The sequence below is a fragment of the Salvia miltiorrhiza genome, chromosome 1 (assembly GCF_028751815.1).
Source record: "Salvia miltiorrhiza cultivar Shanhuang (shh) chromosome 1, IMPLAD_Smil_shh, whole genome shotgun sequence".
Taxonomy (NCBI): domain Eukaryota; kingdom Viridiplantae; phylum Streptophyta; class Magnoliopsida; order Lamiales; family Lamiaceae; genus Salvia; species Salvia miltiorrhiza.
The window spans coordinates 76,997,650-77,013,997 of NC_080387.1; the positions used below are offsets into that span (position 1 = coordinate 76,997,650).

The window sequence follows — 16,348 nt, forward strand, 5'->3', positions numbered from 1 at the left end:
AATTGAATTTGCACTATTTTGTGGTTCGGTATCGCGAAAATCGCTGAACAATAATTGCTTAATCTAATTGTATTAACTTTTTGAAGGTTTATAATTTTCAGAAATTGATTGAAATGGATATATAATTGTTTCCATTTGAAAAAGGGATTTAAGCATAAGACCAAATGTGCATCACATATTTTTTTTATCTATTCCCATCCATCCATCTGTGAGTGATAAGATTTTGAGTTGTATGGAATTAACTGTAGTCAAGCATTTTATAATTTGATTAATAGTGTAACTTTATTATTATCAAGTAAAGTCCAAGATTAATTTATAATTAAGTGGTGATTTAATTGCGTATTGAAGATTCATGTAGAAATTAAAACCAGTGTACAATGGTGTTAAAACCACCAATGAACCGATTTTAGTATAACAAATAAGTCGAATTTAAAGAATGATGAAGAAATGGAATGAAATTAACATAGAATTTATAGAGCTATCCACACAAAATGGAGTATGAATGAAATTGTAGTTTCTTAATTAATTTCATTATCATGCATAGTCAATTAGTTAAATGTGAAAGTTGAATGTCAATTTATCTCATATAATACCACCTTGCGAATGAAACTTAGCTCAAGTGGCAAAGCTGAGACACCCAAAAACTTTCCTTTGTGAGAGGTCTTGGGTTCAATCCGGTCTGCATGCGGGTAGTTTTCCTACCTTTATGTGGGCAGTGGTCTCACCTATAATAGACATTTATGTAAATTTAACATCAAACATAGATTTCGACTTCAACCATTTAGTGTCGTCAGGTTGGTTATTTGATTATATAATAGATATTTATGTAAATTGCTTATTTGATTGTATAATAGATATTTATTTAAATTTAACATCAAACACAGATTTCGACTTCGACCATTTAATGTTGAGTTGCTTATTTGATTATATAAATATTTATATAAATTTATCATCAAACGCAGATTTAGACTTCGACCATTTAATGTTCAAACTATAAAAATCTTCAAAATTCATATATTTATATGAAGTATCTCGTTAATTAATAGCGTAATTTATTCAATTAATATAAATTGATAATCGATCTATTCTATCTATTAGATTCCACGCATACCAAGATAAATGAGTGAAGAAAGATTTCCAATCTCAAGTACTGCTGCCTTCGAGTCTCATACCCTAGAGTTCTATATGAGTCCCTCTATTATCCACATGGAAAAGAGATTCCACCGTTCCAATATTAGTCTGTTTTCCTTTTTCTTTTATCGAGAAAATTTATTACGCAACTTTTTTTTAATAAAATTATTATTCCACCTCTTTTGAAGTTTAGATGTTCGATTTTTGGTGCTATGTCTTGCAATAAGTAATAGGATCTCTCACTACTCATGGAATGAAAAATGAATAATTAAATTTCTTAACTATAAGCAAATCATTGGGGAGCCCAATGGCATCTTCTATATGGAAAATTGCTTTCAATTATTTTTCTTGGACGTGATAATTTTCAAAAATCGATTGAAAGGGAAATAATAGAATCAAATAATAATTAAACTAGTGCAAATTAGCTTGATTTGAAAATATATTTTTGTTATCGGATGTAATGCATGTTCATATTATAATTGTAAATGAAAAAAAAAAAATCTTAAATGCAATCCGTAAAACTACTATTCCATCCGTCCACAAAAAATAGTTCATTTTTGCCGTTTTGAGATGTCCACAAATATTAGTCCCTTTTTTATTTTTAGAAATTTTTTATCACGTGGTCATGGTGGGTCTCAATCTCCATTCACAATATATAATTAAAACACGTGTCATCCTATATTCTTATTCTAGGACTATTTTTTGTGGATGAGGAGCACAAATTAGAGACTTTAATTACCCATTGGGATGAAATGTCTTATTTGACATAATGACCATCAGTACGAAATATTTTTGGAAAGACCATGAATATATTTTTGGGAAAAATTCAAACATCGAAAGATTTAATTTTGTAAAAAAAATTAAATTGGTTCGATAATTATCACACTATCTTTTAAAGTTTGTATGCAAAACTAAAATGTGATGAAAGTGATGTATTTTACACCCAATTAACCTTTTTACTATTGTCTAGGGATGTCATGATTTTAGTGTGCGATATGCAGAAACATAGTTTAGTGGGCTTCTCCTATCGATATATTATACGTGATCCTACTCTTTCCAGTTATTGCGTAAATGATATTTTTACTAACAACAAATGACACTTTTATAAAAAAACAAATGAAATTATGCATACAAAACATGAGGCTAAGACAAGTAAACACTAAGAGTAGCGAAAGAAGGAAAAATGGGGAAAATGTATCCATATTGTGAGTGAGAAAACAGGAATCCTACCAAATGCCATTTATATTCAAACCTAAAACAATTGTGGCAGAGACATTTTACAAGCCAGGTCAACTGGAATGCAAATTTAATTTCCACACTTTTTGTGGGAAAATGAGGGAAGCTTCTCTAATCAATTTTATTTACTTGAGAAAGACAATATTTTGTCACCATAATCTACGTTTCACATGAAATATTTCTCAAAGCTTGAAATGAATTTCTTTAAGTCTTAACCACCTTCGATTACAGAAATACAGATGTAAAAACAAATCTGAAAACTGGTTGAAGAATAAGTATTATTCAAGTTGAAGAAATAATGTCAGTTGAATTGAAATGGGTTCACTATTTCACACGACAAATCTCTTGAATATTATTTTAGTGGTTTGATCATGATAATGGCAGACCAACTTATGAATTTAAGTTGATTCTGAATCGTCCCCCACGAGTCAATTTCACCTAGATTCAATCTAATGTGGCAATGAAAAATGTCAAGTCGTGGGACAATTCAAATTGGATTTGACTGAAATTGTCATATTTCGCCCTATTATCAGTTTGCAGCATTGCTTAAACCCCTTAATAAGTGGATTATTCAGATTGAATTTGGGCGAAATTGTGTGTCGCGGCACGATTCAGAATTAATATTAAATTTATGAATTTACTGGAAAAAACAAAGATCATGATATAAATAAAAAAAAAATGACAAGAAAATTGAGATATTTAATATTTTCCGCAATAACCTCTATTCAATATTGCATTGTATTATTTTCTTGAACGTGATAATTTTCTGAAATTGATTGAAAGAGAAATATATTTTTTTATTATTACTTTTCAAAGTGTATAATATGTGATAGTCAATAATATTAATTGGAAGTGTATAATTGAAATTGATTGAAAGGATCACCTCTGTTTTCCATCTTCACAACTCACTCTCCTCATTCACCCTTCCAAAATCCCTCATTTCTATAATTCTATTTCCTTGATCATTAAAATTCTACCCAGCCTTCAGAACTGTAATTCTATTCAATAAACCTAATACAACCAAATCAATTTCAGTAAAAATTCAGCCCTTTCTTCAGAAAATTCTACCGAATTCTAATCGCTTTGACAGCTATGGAAGAAGTCTTAATTTATGTCACCTCTATCATTAATTGTTCCAAAGTTTTTGAAATATCTTTCAACAAATGATAAAATCTGCAGCTCAATTAAAATAATTAATTGAGAGCCCAATCTATTATAAAACCCAAATTCATAGCCCAACATCCTCAGCCAAGAAGAAGCCCATCACTTTAAATCTAAATCGGCCCAGACTTAGCAGCCCAACTTATAATTATTCAGGCCCAATACTTGAGCCCAAACCTAATCCTCCATTTTCTTTCTCACGCAGCCGTTTCCTCCCTCATTTCTTCCGGATGAAATCATTTTCCACTCTTATTTTTTATATTTTATAATTAATTTTTCTATAAATAAAAATTATTATTATATTATGAACTCTAATTAATATTTATAATTAAAATTTTAAATTTAAAAAAATTATATATACCCTAACTTTGAATTAATTAACCCAAATAATATATTGTTAATTCAAATACTTATTCATAAAAAATCCATTCTGTATCTCGATTGTATACAGTAGTACAGTTCATATCTTTATTCAGTTTATTGCTATTTCTCGTTGGTTTAATAAATTAGACTCAAACAGGATGCGAAATAAAAAGCTGAAATAAGCTAGAGTTCAAAAATGGTAAACCTTGAATGAGATGGGGGTGTTTGTTTGTTGGTTTGTCAAATTGGTGAAGAAGAGACTTGTGGAATATTCTCTTGAATTTGAGTTTCTCTTGTGCGAGAATGAATTGTTTGAGATAAGAGAAGGAGAAATTTAGCTGTAGTATTTGTTGGAGAATTGAAGGAGTATGGATTTGCAGAGAGTGATGTTAAGAGGGTGTTTGGCTGAGCTTATAAGCTCCTTCAAAGTGTTTGACAAAATAAGTTTCTCTAAATAACTTATAAGCTCCAAAAATAAGCTCCCCAAAAAATAAGTTGCGCTACCCCAACTTATTTTTTTATAATCTCATATGCAACAATCTTTTTACAAATATTTTTCAACTATAATTTATTATTTTCATCATATATCATTCAAGTTTATTTTTCTTCGATTTGCTCTCTTTAACAAAAAAATTCTCTCTCTCTAGCTTATAATCTCAATTATCCAAACACTTTGACAACTTATAAGTTTTTAAAAATTATATCTTATAAGCTCTTGAAACATCTTATAAGCTTCCAAGAGCTTATAAGCTCTTTAAAATAAGCTTAGCCAAAGTATGGAGTGTGAGGAGATTGAGGGAGTCGGGGGTGATAGGATTTTTCTTTTAAATCCTTGCATAAATATTAATACTCATATATAAAATTAATTATATAAATATTAATGTAATCAAATTAAATAAGATGCAATGCATAACAATTTACAAAAGCTTTTACAAATAGTTTTGTTGGAATTAAAATAAATCATTTTCATTTTTCAGACATGAAATTGATTGAAAGGGAAATGAAATTATCTCCAAGCGTTAGAATAGTCTTCTAATTAAGCAGAAGACCAGATGTGCATCACATTTTTTTTTTTGCCTATTCTCATCCATATGATATGAGTGACAATTAGATTTTGATTTAAATAGAATTTAGGCAAAATTTATTAAGTCCTTTGCTTATATACTTTGTTTTGATAAATCCTTATTTAACAAATCAAATATATCCATTATTTTTCCATTACCAATGTGCAAATTAATTCATTTTATTTTTATCTCGAACTTCGAGACCTCCTAATAGGTTATTTTTGTTCAGCTTATCTGCTTATGTTTCTTAAAATAGTGTTGCATCTGTAGGATTAAACTGTATAAACTGAAAATTAAACTGTATCTACATCTTACGATGTGAAAAATTTAATAAAAAATTTTATTAAAAGAAGAAAATAGCTGCTTTTATCATACCGGGACTCCATCACAATCACTTTTCAAAGAAAACCCACAACGAAGAATGAAGAAAAATGTAAGAAAATCAGCAAAATCACTGTCGTTTTTTTTCGTGTGATGGCTTCTGGGGAGGCTTAGATCAATGCCTCACTTAGCAGCAGGAAATTTTATAAACTCTAAATCACAAACTCACGAGTAGCAATAGAAAAACAATCTGAAGTCCAGAAAAGAACAAAAAAGCAAGAAAGAAAAGTTTATAATATATGGTATTTATCTGGAATCAACTTCTCCTCCGTGTTGGTGTAGCTCTCTTCCTTGTCTTCTTCTTCTTGTTCTTGTTGTATGTATATCCAACGCCAAAAAAGAATTCCACCAACCATCTTGGCCTTCCAAATCGAATAATCCAACAACCAATTCCAATTCCAACTATGATTCCACTTCCATATCCCATCACCACACTTCTCCATCCAAATCCATCTATAAATCCATACTCATAATCTTCGTCATCTTCTTCTTCTGGCTGCATCCGATGCCTGTTCTCATCGTTGCATTTTCTTGTTAAAGGAAATCCACACAATCCCATGTTTCCCACGTATGAATCATTCTCAAATGTGGAAAACTGAGTAGATTGTGGTATTTGCCCCACTAGATTATTCATTGACAGGTTTAATTTCGCAAGAAATGTCAAGCTTGTCAGTTCACTTGGAATTCCTCCATCCAATTTGTTCGATGACAAGTCCAATGATTCAAGCACACTTATATTTCCAAGAGATGCAGGTATGTGTCCCATGAGATTATTGTGGGACAAATTCAAGTATCTCAAAGAATTCAGATTACCTATGGAATCTGGAATACTACCAGAGAAATTGTTGGAGGATAAGTCAATGGTTGTAAAGGTTTTCAACAATCTCCTCAATAGCTGATCGAGACCTTTCAAGGTGATTCTCATCTCCAAAAAAAATAGAAAGTTGCGATCATCATCATCATCACTTGGTGTTAGATTTGTTTGATTTTCCTTCACATCCATCATTGCTCTGAAATTCTTGAAATATTTTTGAGGTAAAGACCCCACAAATTCGTTCTCTGATATATCTAAAACTTGCAACTTAGGAAATGGAAGGTTGCTTCGTGAAGCCAACGACATGTTACCATCAAACTTGTTAGACTTCAAGACGAGCACTCGAAGCTCAGGAAGAGCTTCCATCCAAAATGGAAATTTGTCTCGTATTCTATTATTTCCAACATCGAGGCCCCTCAGACTTTTGCAATTGATTAAGGATTTCGGTAATCTTCTTTGCAATTTATTACCACTCAAATTGATGGACTGAAGACTACACCCTTTGATAAATATTGATGGAATGGGGCCACTAAAGTTATTTGCATTTAAATGAAATATGAGCAAAGATTTGCTCATGTTTCGAAAGCATTGCGGAATTGACCCTTCCAAACTGTTATTTGAGAGAAGAAGACCATCAAGGAATGTCAAACTGCAGATGGAGAATGGAAGCTCACCATTTAATTTGTTGGAAGAGAGCAATAAATACTCCAAATTTGATATATTCCCAATGGTGGATGGTATTGGACCTGGAAGTTTGAGAAGTCAATGTAGATATATATTTGCTTTAGAGACAATCTGGATACATAAAGAAACATGGCAATGAAGAAATACATTTTATGCACGTGAAGTATTTTGATAGAAATTAAATTAGCTTTTCTATTCTTATATCACCCATGCATGTCTCATATATTCAATGGCATCTTAATTTAATATAGCATTTGTTAACATTGATGCATAAAATAGAAGTTACAATATGGTTGGAAACAACAAATCCAACTATTGTTAAAGTATTTAGTTAATTAAGCACGAGCTAATTAAATGAGAACAACCTAGCAAGTTGAGAAATCAAAGATTCAAAATTAATTAGATAAGTCATCCTTTTCTATTTCATATGTGACAAAGGAATTAGACAAATCGCATATCTTATACGAACACACGTATAGACAAATTTCCTTGCAATTTATTAACACTCAAATTGTTAGACTTAAAAATACACCCTCACATAAATATTTGATGGAATGGGGCCACTAAAGTGATTTGCATTTAGATGAAATATGTCCAAAGATTTCCAAACTGTTATTTGAGAAAATGAGAATAGGAAGAAGGGATGTCATGTTGCACATGGAGAATGGAAGCTCACCATTTAATTTGTTGGAAGAGAGCCTTAAATACCCCAAATTTGATAGATTTCCAATGGTGGATGGTATTGGACATGAAAATTGGAAAACCCTTCATAAAAATCACTTTAAAGATAGAGATGTAAAGCACTCAGATTTTTTGACACAAATTAGCTAAGTCATACAATTCGAAAAAAAGTGTTTTCTATTTTTTTTTCTTTTATTATTAATATAATTCGTGTTCTATTTCATATTGTGCATGCATTGGCAAAGGAATTAGACAAATTGCATATCTTATCTTACCAAATGTAAAATATTAAAAAGACTAGTTCAAACAAAAATGGCCAAAGATCCGATCAAGTTTGTAAAAAAGTTATTATATCAAGTTGCAGATGATGAATGGAAGCTCACCATTTAATTTGTTGGAAGAGAGATCTAGCAACTGCAAATTGGATAGATTCCCAATGGTGGATGGTATTGGACCTGAAAATTGGATAACCCTTCATTTCAATCACTTTAAAGATGGAGGATAGTAAGAAAGACATTTTGTTTTGTACTTGAAAACATACGTTGAAACGTTATTATTTGCTAAATGCCTCTAAAGTATAAATCAATTAGCAATGCACACAAGATATTTTGTTACAAATCCTATATTTCCCTGTATCACGAAGACACACCAAATATACTTGATGACATCATAATTTAACAAATCATCTAACATTGAGAAAATAGAAGATCCAATATGGCTGGAAACAGAAAATCCAACTGCTGTTAGAGTATTTATCTAACTAAGCATAAATTAGTTATATGAGAAGAAGCCAGCAAGCTAAGAAAACAAAATAAGCTAAAGATCTGATCAAGTTTTGCAAGTGTAGTGACCCGCTCTTTTATAAATATTAAATCCAGTAATGAGTGTTTATTTATGTTCATCAGTGAATGAAAACGGTTATTATTCTGATATGAATTCAGCTTATGATCCTGAATTTATATTGTTTAAGCAGTCAATGATATTATTTCAGAGTTATAACTGACTTAGCAAAGTCACGTTATTTATTTAAGCGAGATGGAATTAGAATTTATTTTTACTCAAGTCGTGGATTATTTCCGACTCGTGAGTTAAATAAATCTGCGGATTTAATTTATATATCAAGACAACGAACAAATTAAATCTACGGATTTAATTTAGATTCATTTTACAACTTATCGATTTTAGCGAGTTATCACATGTCGAAATCGAGATTTATGTAAATATACAATATTCCAATCACATTGATACATTGATGTCCACAACTCATAATAACATACAAAGTCATCAGTATCATTACACAAACTTTCTTTTTGCTCCACCATGCTTTTCTCCCCATTCATACAACACCACCACTCAACACTCAAGTGCACTCCATCGCCCCTTTGCCTTCCTAGCCTACAAGTTCAGCCAAAACACTCCCTTAATCACTAGCAAACCAAGGGAAGTAATTAGTCTAAAATGCTGCCAGAAACTCCAAGGTGAGATTTGGCTTTCATTCATCCGGTGCTCTGCCACTTCTAGGTAAACTTTGGCTACATTTTTTTTCCATCTTCTTCCATGATTTTACCTGTATTCATTAAACAACAACAAGTACTACCATTTTCAGATTCAATCATTTGATACCAGTTAACACTTGAAAGAGTGAGAGATAGAGCAGTTCAAATTTTGCCAAACTTCAACAAGATCCAATCAACTTATTTAACTCAGCAACAACGGCAAACCTCTAATCATTTTCTAGGTATATACTACTGTTTCAGTTCATTTTCTCAACTCATTCAAGCCACATATATTGTCATCATATCATAGCATAATCAATCATCTATGAAGTGCTTAAGGAGATGGAACGAATTGTAGGCATACTTCACTATACTTTATAAACACAATGAGATTTCTTAACTTCATAAGCAAATGAATCAAGATACAATAGTAGAATGAAATAGACTTAACTTTAGAAGAGAAGAACTTGGGCTGCACTGCGAGCCGCTGGACCTCAAGAACAGCGGCAACGGTGCGACGAATCAAGCAGACGCCGGCAGCGACGCCCTAGTCGTCAACGACAGCGCTACTCGCCGACTGCACAGTGCCGGTGGTGGATCGAAACGATGGCAGCGGCTTCCCCAAAACAGCAACACACGAACCACGTCGGACCAGTGGCGACGACAGTGGCGGAAGTCTCGAGCGCAGCAGCAGCGGACGCTCGGCAACGGCGTTCTGCCTTTTCTAAAACTTAGGGCTCGACGACGGAGGGAGATTTTGAGGACGAAGGAGATGAACGGCGCCGCTCCCAGGCGGCGATATCTCGCCGAAATTTCAGGGCCGCGGAGGCGCGACTGATTTTATGGGAGCAAGAGGCGGCGAATCTCCCGGCCTTCCAGTTACAGCGGCGGAGAGATCGACGGTGGTCCAGAGATGGTGAGATCGACGATTGTGGTGGCCGATGGCTGCTACTGTTCGTCTGTCAAGGAGTTGGATTCACTGGTCGGTGGCGGCTTTTGTCGTTGCTGTCGCCGGAAACGGACGGAGAGGGAAGAGCAGTGGGTGACGACGGCTTATCGCAGCTGCTCCCCGGCGAGCTTCCGCAGCGGCGGAGCTTTGAGAGAGAGAGAGAGATGGAGGGAGACGGCGGCGATACCTATCGACGTTGCCAAGGAAGGAGGCGGGTCGACGGCTGTCTCGCCGGAAGAAGCCGCGGCGGCGGGACTGATGGCTGAGTGAGAGAGGTGAAGAGAGAGCCGAGAGGCAGAGAGGGAGAGTGAGGGCTGAAGCTATGTGTGTGTGCGTGAGAGGCGCAGGGAAGAAAGAAAGGCTAGGGATTGGGGAGTGGATTTGAGTTTGGGCCAAGTGATGGGCCGATTTTTTTATTTAGTTGGGCCGATTTTTTTTATTTAGTTGGGCCGAAAAATTTGGGCCTCCTATTTATTTATTGGGCTTTGTTATTTATTTTCAGTGGGCTTGAGTTGGGCTGAGTTATTTATTAATTTTGGGCCGATTTTAAATTAGGAATTGGGCTTCAGAATTTATTTATATGGACCAATTTTAATTATTGTAATTGGGCCTCTAATTTATTTATATGGGCCGATTTTAATTGATTTGGGCTAAACTATTTTGGGCCCTTATTTATTTGTTGGGCCTTATTTATTTTACTTAGATGGGCCTTTATTAAATTACTTCATTGGGCCGAATTTATTTAAATTGAAGCCCATCTATTTTATTGGGCTGTTATATTATCTTCGTTGGGCCTCGTTTGATTTATTTAATTGAGCCCAGCTAATCAAATTAATTATTGGGCCAAGATTTATTTAATTAATCGAGCCGATAAGTTATTTCAATTAGGCCTCTCATGTTAATTATTCAAGCCCACTTCTATTTAATTAATTATTAGGCTGCCTTATGTTAAGCCTTTTAATTATTTAATCTTATAACATTATTTATTCCTATTTATTAAGCCCGATTAATTTATGAGGTTATTCAGCGAATAAGCCGAATTAGTTATTTCTTAGTAACGACCAATAAAGATGGATTTATTTAATCAGTGGATTATAACATCCTGAAGAGAATAGATTAATTTTAGTTAATTATCCGGTTTCATGAGATGAAACTTAGCTTTTATTTAAATCCGATAGCTTGGATTAACAATAGAAATTCCCTGATTATTATTTCAGAATAATAATTCATGCATAAGGATCATGCATCATTAATTCTGTATTCTCATCATTTGAGGATTTTTATTCGAGCAAATATCTTATATATGTACATATATTCTCGTAATAAAGGTCAAGGGCGAGATTGACAATCTATTGAGGAGCTTTTGTATCACAGAAAATCACTATCAGGTGGGCATTACTTTCATATATATCAAATGAGTTTAAATGTTACGTTCAAGCAAGTTATTTCATGACTAAATTAATTGAAGTTATTTCAAATATTGTCTTGCCATAAAATGTTTAAATTTCAGTATGATATCTATCTGATGTGACTTTTATTATGAAATCGAATTCGGGTCCTGAGCAGTTGATAGCTATCCTGCCAGGACTAGTGTACACCAGTGACCGTGAGTCATCTAGCGGGTTGGCCGGTCAAGTGACCGTGAGAGGTGGCCACCTCTCCGGCACAAAGTTCCAGATATGATAGATTACAAGAGAACTTAGACTGCAGTCGAACTTTAAGAATCACAAATGAATTTAGTAAGCTTGGGCCTTTTAGCGAAAAACTCCCTTGCTGTACTGTTTAATTATGGCATGACAATTTACAGTTTTGAAGCATGTATTTTATACTTAGGCATACGTGCCCACTGAGTACTTTTGTACTCAAGCCCTGCATATATTTCTAAATGTGCAGGTTGAGTAGCTGCCGATGGTGATGAAGTGACGAGCGGGATTCTTTTATCTTATTATGTATTAATGAACTCTAGGGTTACATGTCTTCATACATGTAATCAGAATCATATTCCGCTGCGTACTCAGAAGTTTTATGTTTATTTGGCTAAGTCAGAGATATCTGAACTTACTAGTTATTTGAGTCTATACGACTAAACTTCTGTTATATTATAAATATCCCTTTGTTTAATGATGAAATGCGATCCTTCCTTGTTTGATTATCCCCTTTCTACCCCGCTTCTAATCTCCCTCCATTAGTCACGATTTCCCGGCTTAATTATCCTTAATTAGGGTCGGTCGTGACAGAGTGGTATCAGAGCAGTTCATTTGCTCTGAACCCTAGAGTTAATAAATTTTTCTAGTATGATCACTAGTATGAAAGAGTCAGTCGGCAAAAGCTCAGCACTTCATCACATCGCTATGCTCAACAGAAAGGAATGCAACAGAAAGTTTTGAATGTTGAAGTTTATATTTCGCCTTGATGCAGATGTTGATTTTACTTATGCCTTTTTATGGAGATGTTACTCAATGAACTTAGATGCGCTAAGGATGCATGATCACTGTTATGAACACAACAATAGAAGGAATTTAGCAAGAACATTTTTGCTTTTCTCTGTAAATTGAGGCGATGAGTAAGTTACAAAGTTAGTGAACCAGACGAGAAATCAACAAACAAATTACAATGGGGAGTAAAGAAAAGTGTCACACACGAGATAGTGACACGGGCATAGATCTTCGTTCGGATTATTCACGCGAGGCGGATACCGAATCAACTATTGCCTTAATCAGAGTATGGTGGGAACACTTTTCATAGTAATAAGAATACCCTACATAGTTTGGAAACTGCAACATAGCGGAGTTATCTCTTTTCAAAAACCTAGTTAGTACTAGTTGCAGCATATTTAAGACTTCACGAATTATATTCGAGTCTAGTGTTAGGCTATTATGATTATAATACCGTGGTTTGAATTTCGAGACCTCAAGTAGAATTATTACCTTACTGTTGTAGATATGTTTGAACCCTACTGTTTTGCCACCTATTTTGATATTCGTGAGTTTGATTATGCGACCTTCATGTATAGATGGCGAGGATGCGCTTTACCAGACGACGGCCGTTGCGTCGAGATGCTAGTCCGGATACTATCAGGAACTCATATTTTACTTATCGCCGATGCCACGGTGATGACTTAGGCCAATTCTTGGCCGGCTTCCATCGACACTGGGTCGCTGCAAGAGACCATGGGATATCGGACTATGACGGAATGGAGCGGCTAATGGATTTGCTGCCATCAGAATGGCAGGGATGGGCGAGGATGATTTCCGCTCACTACATCACTCGTTCTGGCAGGTCCTATGACTTGCATTATGACTTCTCTGGATTTACTGCTGAGATCCAGGCACAATTCACTCGTTGGGGAAATGCTCCTCGAGGGCCGTATATACGTCCGGGAGACCTTGCTCGAGTCGGAGTACCTTCGCCCGACGAACTACTGGACCCACTTCCGGAGCCGACTCCACCAGCAGCCCCTATCTTAAGGCAACCCAGGAGGCACGACGCTGAGGCAGGCCCCTCTAGGCCTCAAGCCTACAGAGATTTTCCACCTGGCACGGGTTCAGTGCCATTAGTCTGTGAGCCACCATTGTCATCGAGGCAGTTGAGCAAGGCAGAGATAGCAGCCGCTATGGTCGACGTTGACAGAGTCTTAGCCGATACCATGGATTTCCTCAATAAGGGAAAAGCCCCGGCCATGGACGACCGCCCAACTCTTCGAGTCACCTTGAAGATGATTCGCTCAGCCATCATTGGCCAGGCAGCAGGTGAAGGAGGGGGTGAGTCGCACCCATCTGGCGGAGAAACAGATGAAGACCCAGAGGAAGATCCGGAAGAGGATCCAGAGGAAGACAGCCATGCCCCGACCCAGGGATCTTGTACCCGATCTTCTTAGACCGGTTTATATATATATATATATATCTAATAGGATGATATTTAAATATTCCAGAAACATAGATTGTTTTAATGCTCTTTGTATGCCATATGCCGGCATAGTCTTTGGACTAGTATTAGTACGGATACGCGAAACCTTGGGGCGTTCTGTGATTGAGTACTTTTTGTAATGGCTTCGCTGGATAGCCAGTTCATCATGTGTGGTACTTACATAGATCTTTGAACCTAGATTTTTATGATAATGTAAAGTCCTCATTGAGGCAATTTTCCCTATGTTATATATGGTGATCTTATTGGTTTTTCGCAGCAAGTCGTTCCGCTATGTTTTATTTATATATTCGCTTAAGTTTTAGCAAGAGCAGAACTCGATGAGTTAAAGAGTAACTATAGAAATGATAGTATGGCCTTATTTTTTTTTTAATGCGTTGACAACGTATGTTTTGACCTAATAGAATGCCGCCAAAACGAGGACGACCAAGAGGAGGGGGCAGGATTCCCCGAAATGAAAGAAGAGACCCAGAAACAGTGCCAGAACCAGAACCCGAAATAGTTCAACCACCTGTTCAGCCAGAACGACGGATTGAAGAATTATTTTTGCGACAGAACCCACCTACTTTCAACGGGACAGGAGACCCGGCAGAAGCTGAAACTTGGGTTCGCGCTATTGAACGCATTTTCAACTTCCTGCGTTGCACCGACCAAGAACGCCTGACTTGTATGTCCTTTCAGTTGACTGGGTCAGCTGATTTCTGGTGGGAAGCAAGGATGAAAACAATGACAGCAGAGCAGTTAGAAAATCTGACCTGGGAACAATTCAAAGCCGGTATATATGATAAGTATATATACCCAAGAGCTACCGCAAGAAAAAGGAAGCTGAATTTTACAATCTAAAACAAGGGAAGATGTCGGTAACTCAATACGACAGGATGTTCTGCGATATGTCTAGATATGCACCGGAACAAGTTGACACAGATGAGAAGATGGCTGAAAAGTTTTGTGCCGGTCTGAGGCACGAAATTAGGATGGCTTTGGCAAGCCACGGAGGATTGTCTTACACTGAGTCGCTCAGCCGAGCATTAGACATTGAAGCAGCCATGCCAGGAGAAAGACCTGCAACTGTACCTACGCCAGCACCTTCACATGATCAGAATCATAATCAAAATTTTAGAGGAAAGAGGAGATGGGACAACAGTAACCCGAACCAAGGCGAGAAGAAGCCATGGCAGGGACGGGTCTTCCAGTCACAGGGCTATGGAGGTCAGAGTGCACCGAAACAGATGGAAAATAACCAACAGAGGGCCCCACATTGTCCCAAATGTAACAAAAATCATGTGGGAATCTGTAAGGCCGGCAGTGATAGTTGCTATATCTGTAACCAGAAGGGGCACTATGCAAACCGGTGCCCGAATAAGCAACATGGAACGGGTTCAAGGCCAAACCCACCTATCCAGGCTCCACCTCTGCGAGCAATTCAAGCTTTGCCCCAATCATACCCAAGGCCGCAACCACAGTATCAGCAGCCACAACAGCACCAACAGCTACAGTACCAACCCCAACCTCAACAACCATATCAGCAACAGGCCCGCCAACAACAGCAGCGACAACAGAAACAACATGAAAAACCTCGTCATGCTAGAGCCTATGCTATGAGGCAGAAGCAGCCCGAGAACAACCAGGGAAACCTGGCAGGTATGGGCATGCTACTCAATACTCCTGTTGTACTTCTATTTGATACGGGCGCATCACATACTTTCATTTCAAGTACATGTGTTGACACATTAAAACTTAAAATGGAAAGAGCTGACCAAGAGTTGAGTATATCATCACCTATAGGAGGGATGACGACAGTAGATCATGTGTGCTTGAACCTAGAACTGAACATAGGGTCACACAAGATTGTAGTGAACAACTCGTATGTTATTCCAATGGGAGATGTGGACATAATCCTAGGAATGGACTGGCTAGCCGAGAACTATGCCACCATCCTTTGTAACGAAAGACGAATATCGTTTCGACCCCCAGGAAGGGAGCCGTCACATTTCCACGGAATTAGTATGGGAAGAAGAAAGATGATCATCTCCGCCCTACAAGCAACGAAAATGATGAAGAAGGGATACCCAGCTTACCTCGTATACTTGCACGGAGAACTGGGTACTGAAAAGAGTATAGAAGATGTAGCAATTGTACGGGACTTTTCAGATGTATTTCCAGAGATTCTGCCAGGGCCACCACCGGACAGACCAATTGAGTTTACCATTGATTTGGAACCCGGGGCAGCTCCCATCTCGAAGGCACCGTACCGGATGGCTCCTAAAGAGTTGGAAGAACTTAAGATACAACTGCAAGAACTTTTGGAACTTGGATTCATTAGGCCAAGTGTATCACCTTGGGGTGCACCTGTACTTTTTGTGAAGAAAAAGGATGGCACATTGAGAATGTGCATAGACTATAGGGAACTGAACAAAGTGACACTGAAGAACAAATATCCTTTACCAAGGATAGATGACCTCTT

General features: G+C 36.5%; 1 protein-coding gene and 1 long non-coding RNA gene across 2 annotated transcripts; both read right to left on the bottom strand.

The window, feature by feature from the left end:
• Window positions 1-5,501: 5,501 nt before the first annotated feature.
• On the bottom strand, window positions 5,502-6,516 carry LOC131014113 (receptor-like protein 9DC3). Its single transcript, XM_057942017.1, has 2 exons — window positions 5,846-6,516; window positions 5,502-5,526 (listed from the first exon to the last, which is right to left on the bottom strand). Exons 1-2 carry the CDS (start codon window positions 6,514-6,516, stop codon window positions 5,502-5,504), a joined length of 696 nt encoding a protein of 231 aa, XP_057798000.1.
• A 2,179-nt stretch (window positions 6,517-8,695) lies between these two features.
• Window positions 8,696-10,382, bottom strand: LOC131006389 (uncharacterized). The gene is made up of 2 exons (XR_009095510.1): window positions 9,463-10,382; window positions 8,696-9,082 (listed from the first exon to the last, which is right to left on the bottom strand). It is a non-coding gene; the product is annotated as an uncharacterized LOC131006389 (long non-coding RNA).
• Window positions 10,383-16,348: the final 5,966 nt, after the last annotated feature.

Bases quoted from the DNA above. Each gene is read 5' to 3' on its own strand.
- LOC131014113 (XM_057942017.1), bottom strand. From the start codon at position 6,516: ATGGAAGCTCTTCCTGAGCTTCGAGTGCTCGTCTTGAAGTCTAACAAG. The intron at 5,527-5,845 runs GCATCGGATGCA...TCTGGACTTCAG, and splicing joins AAATGCAACGATGAGAACAG to ATTGTTTTTCTATTGCTACT.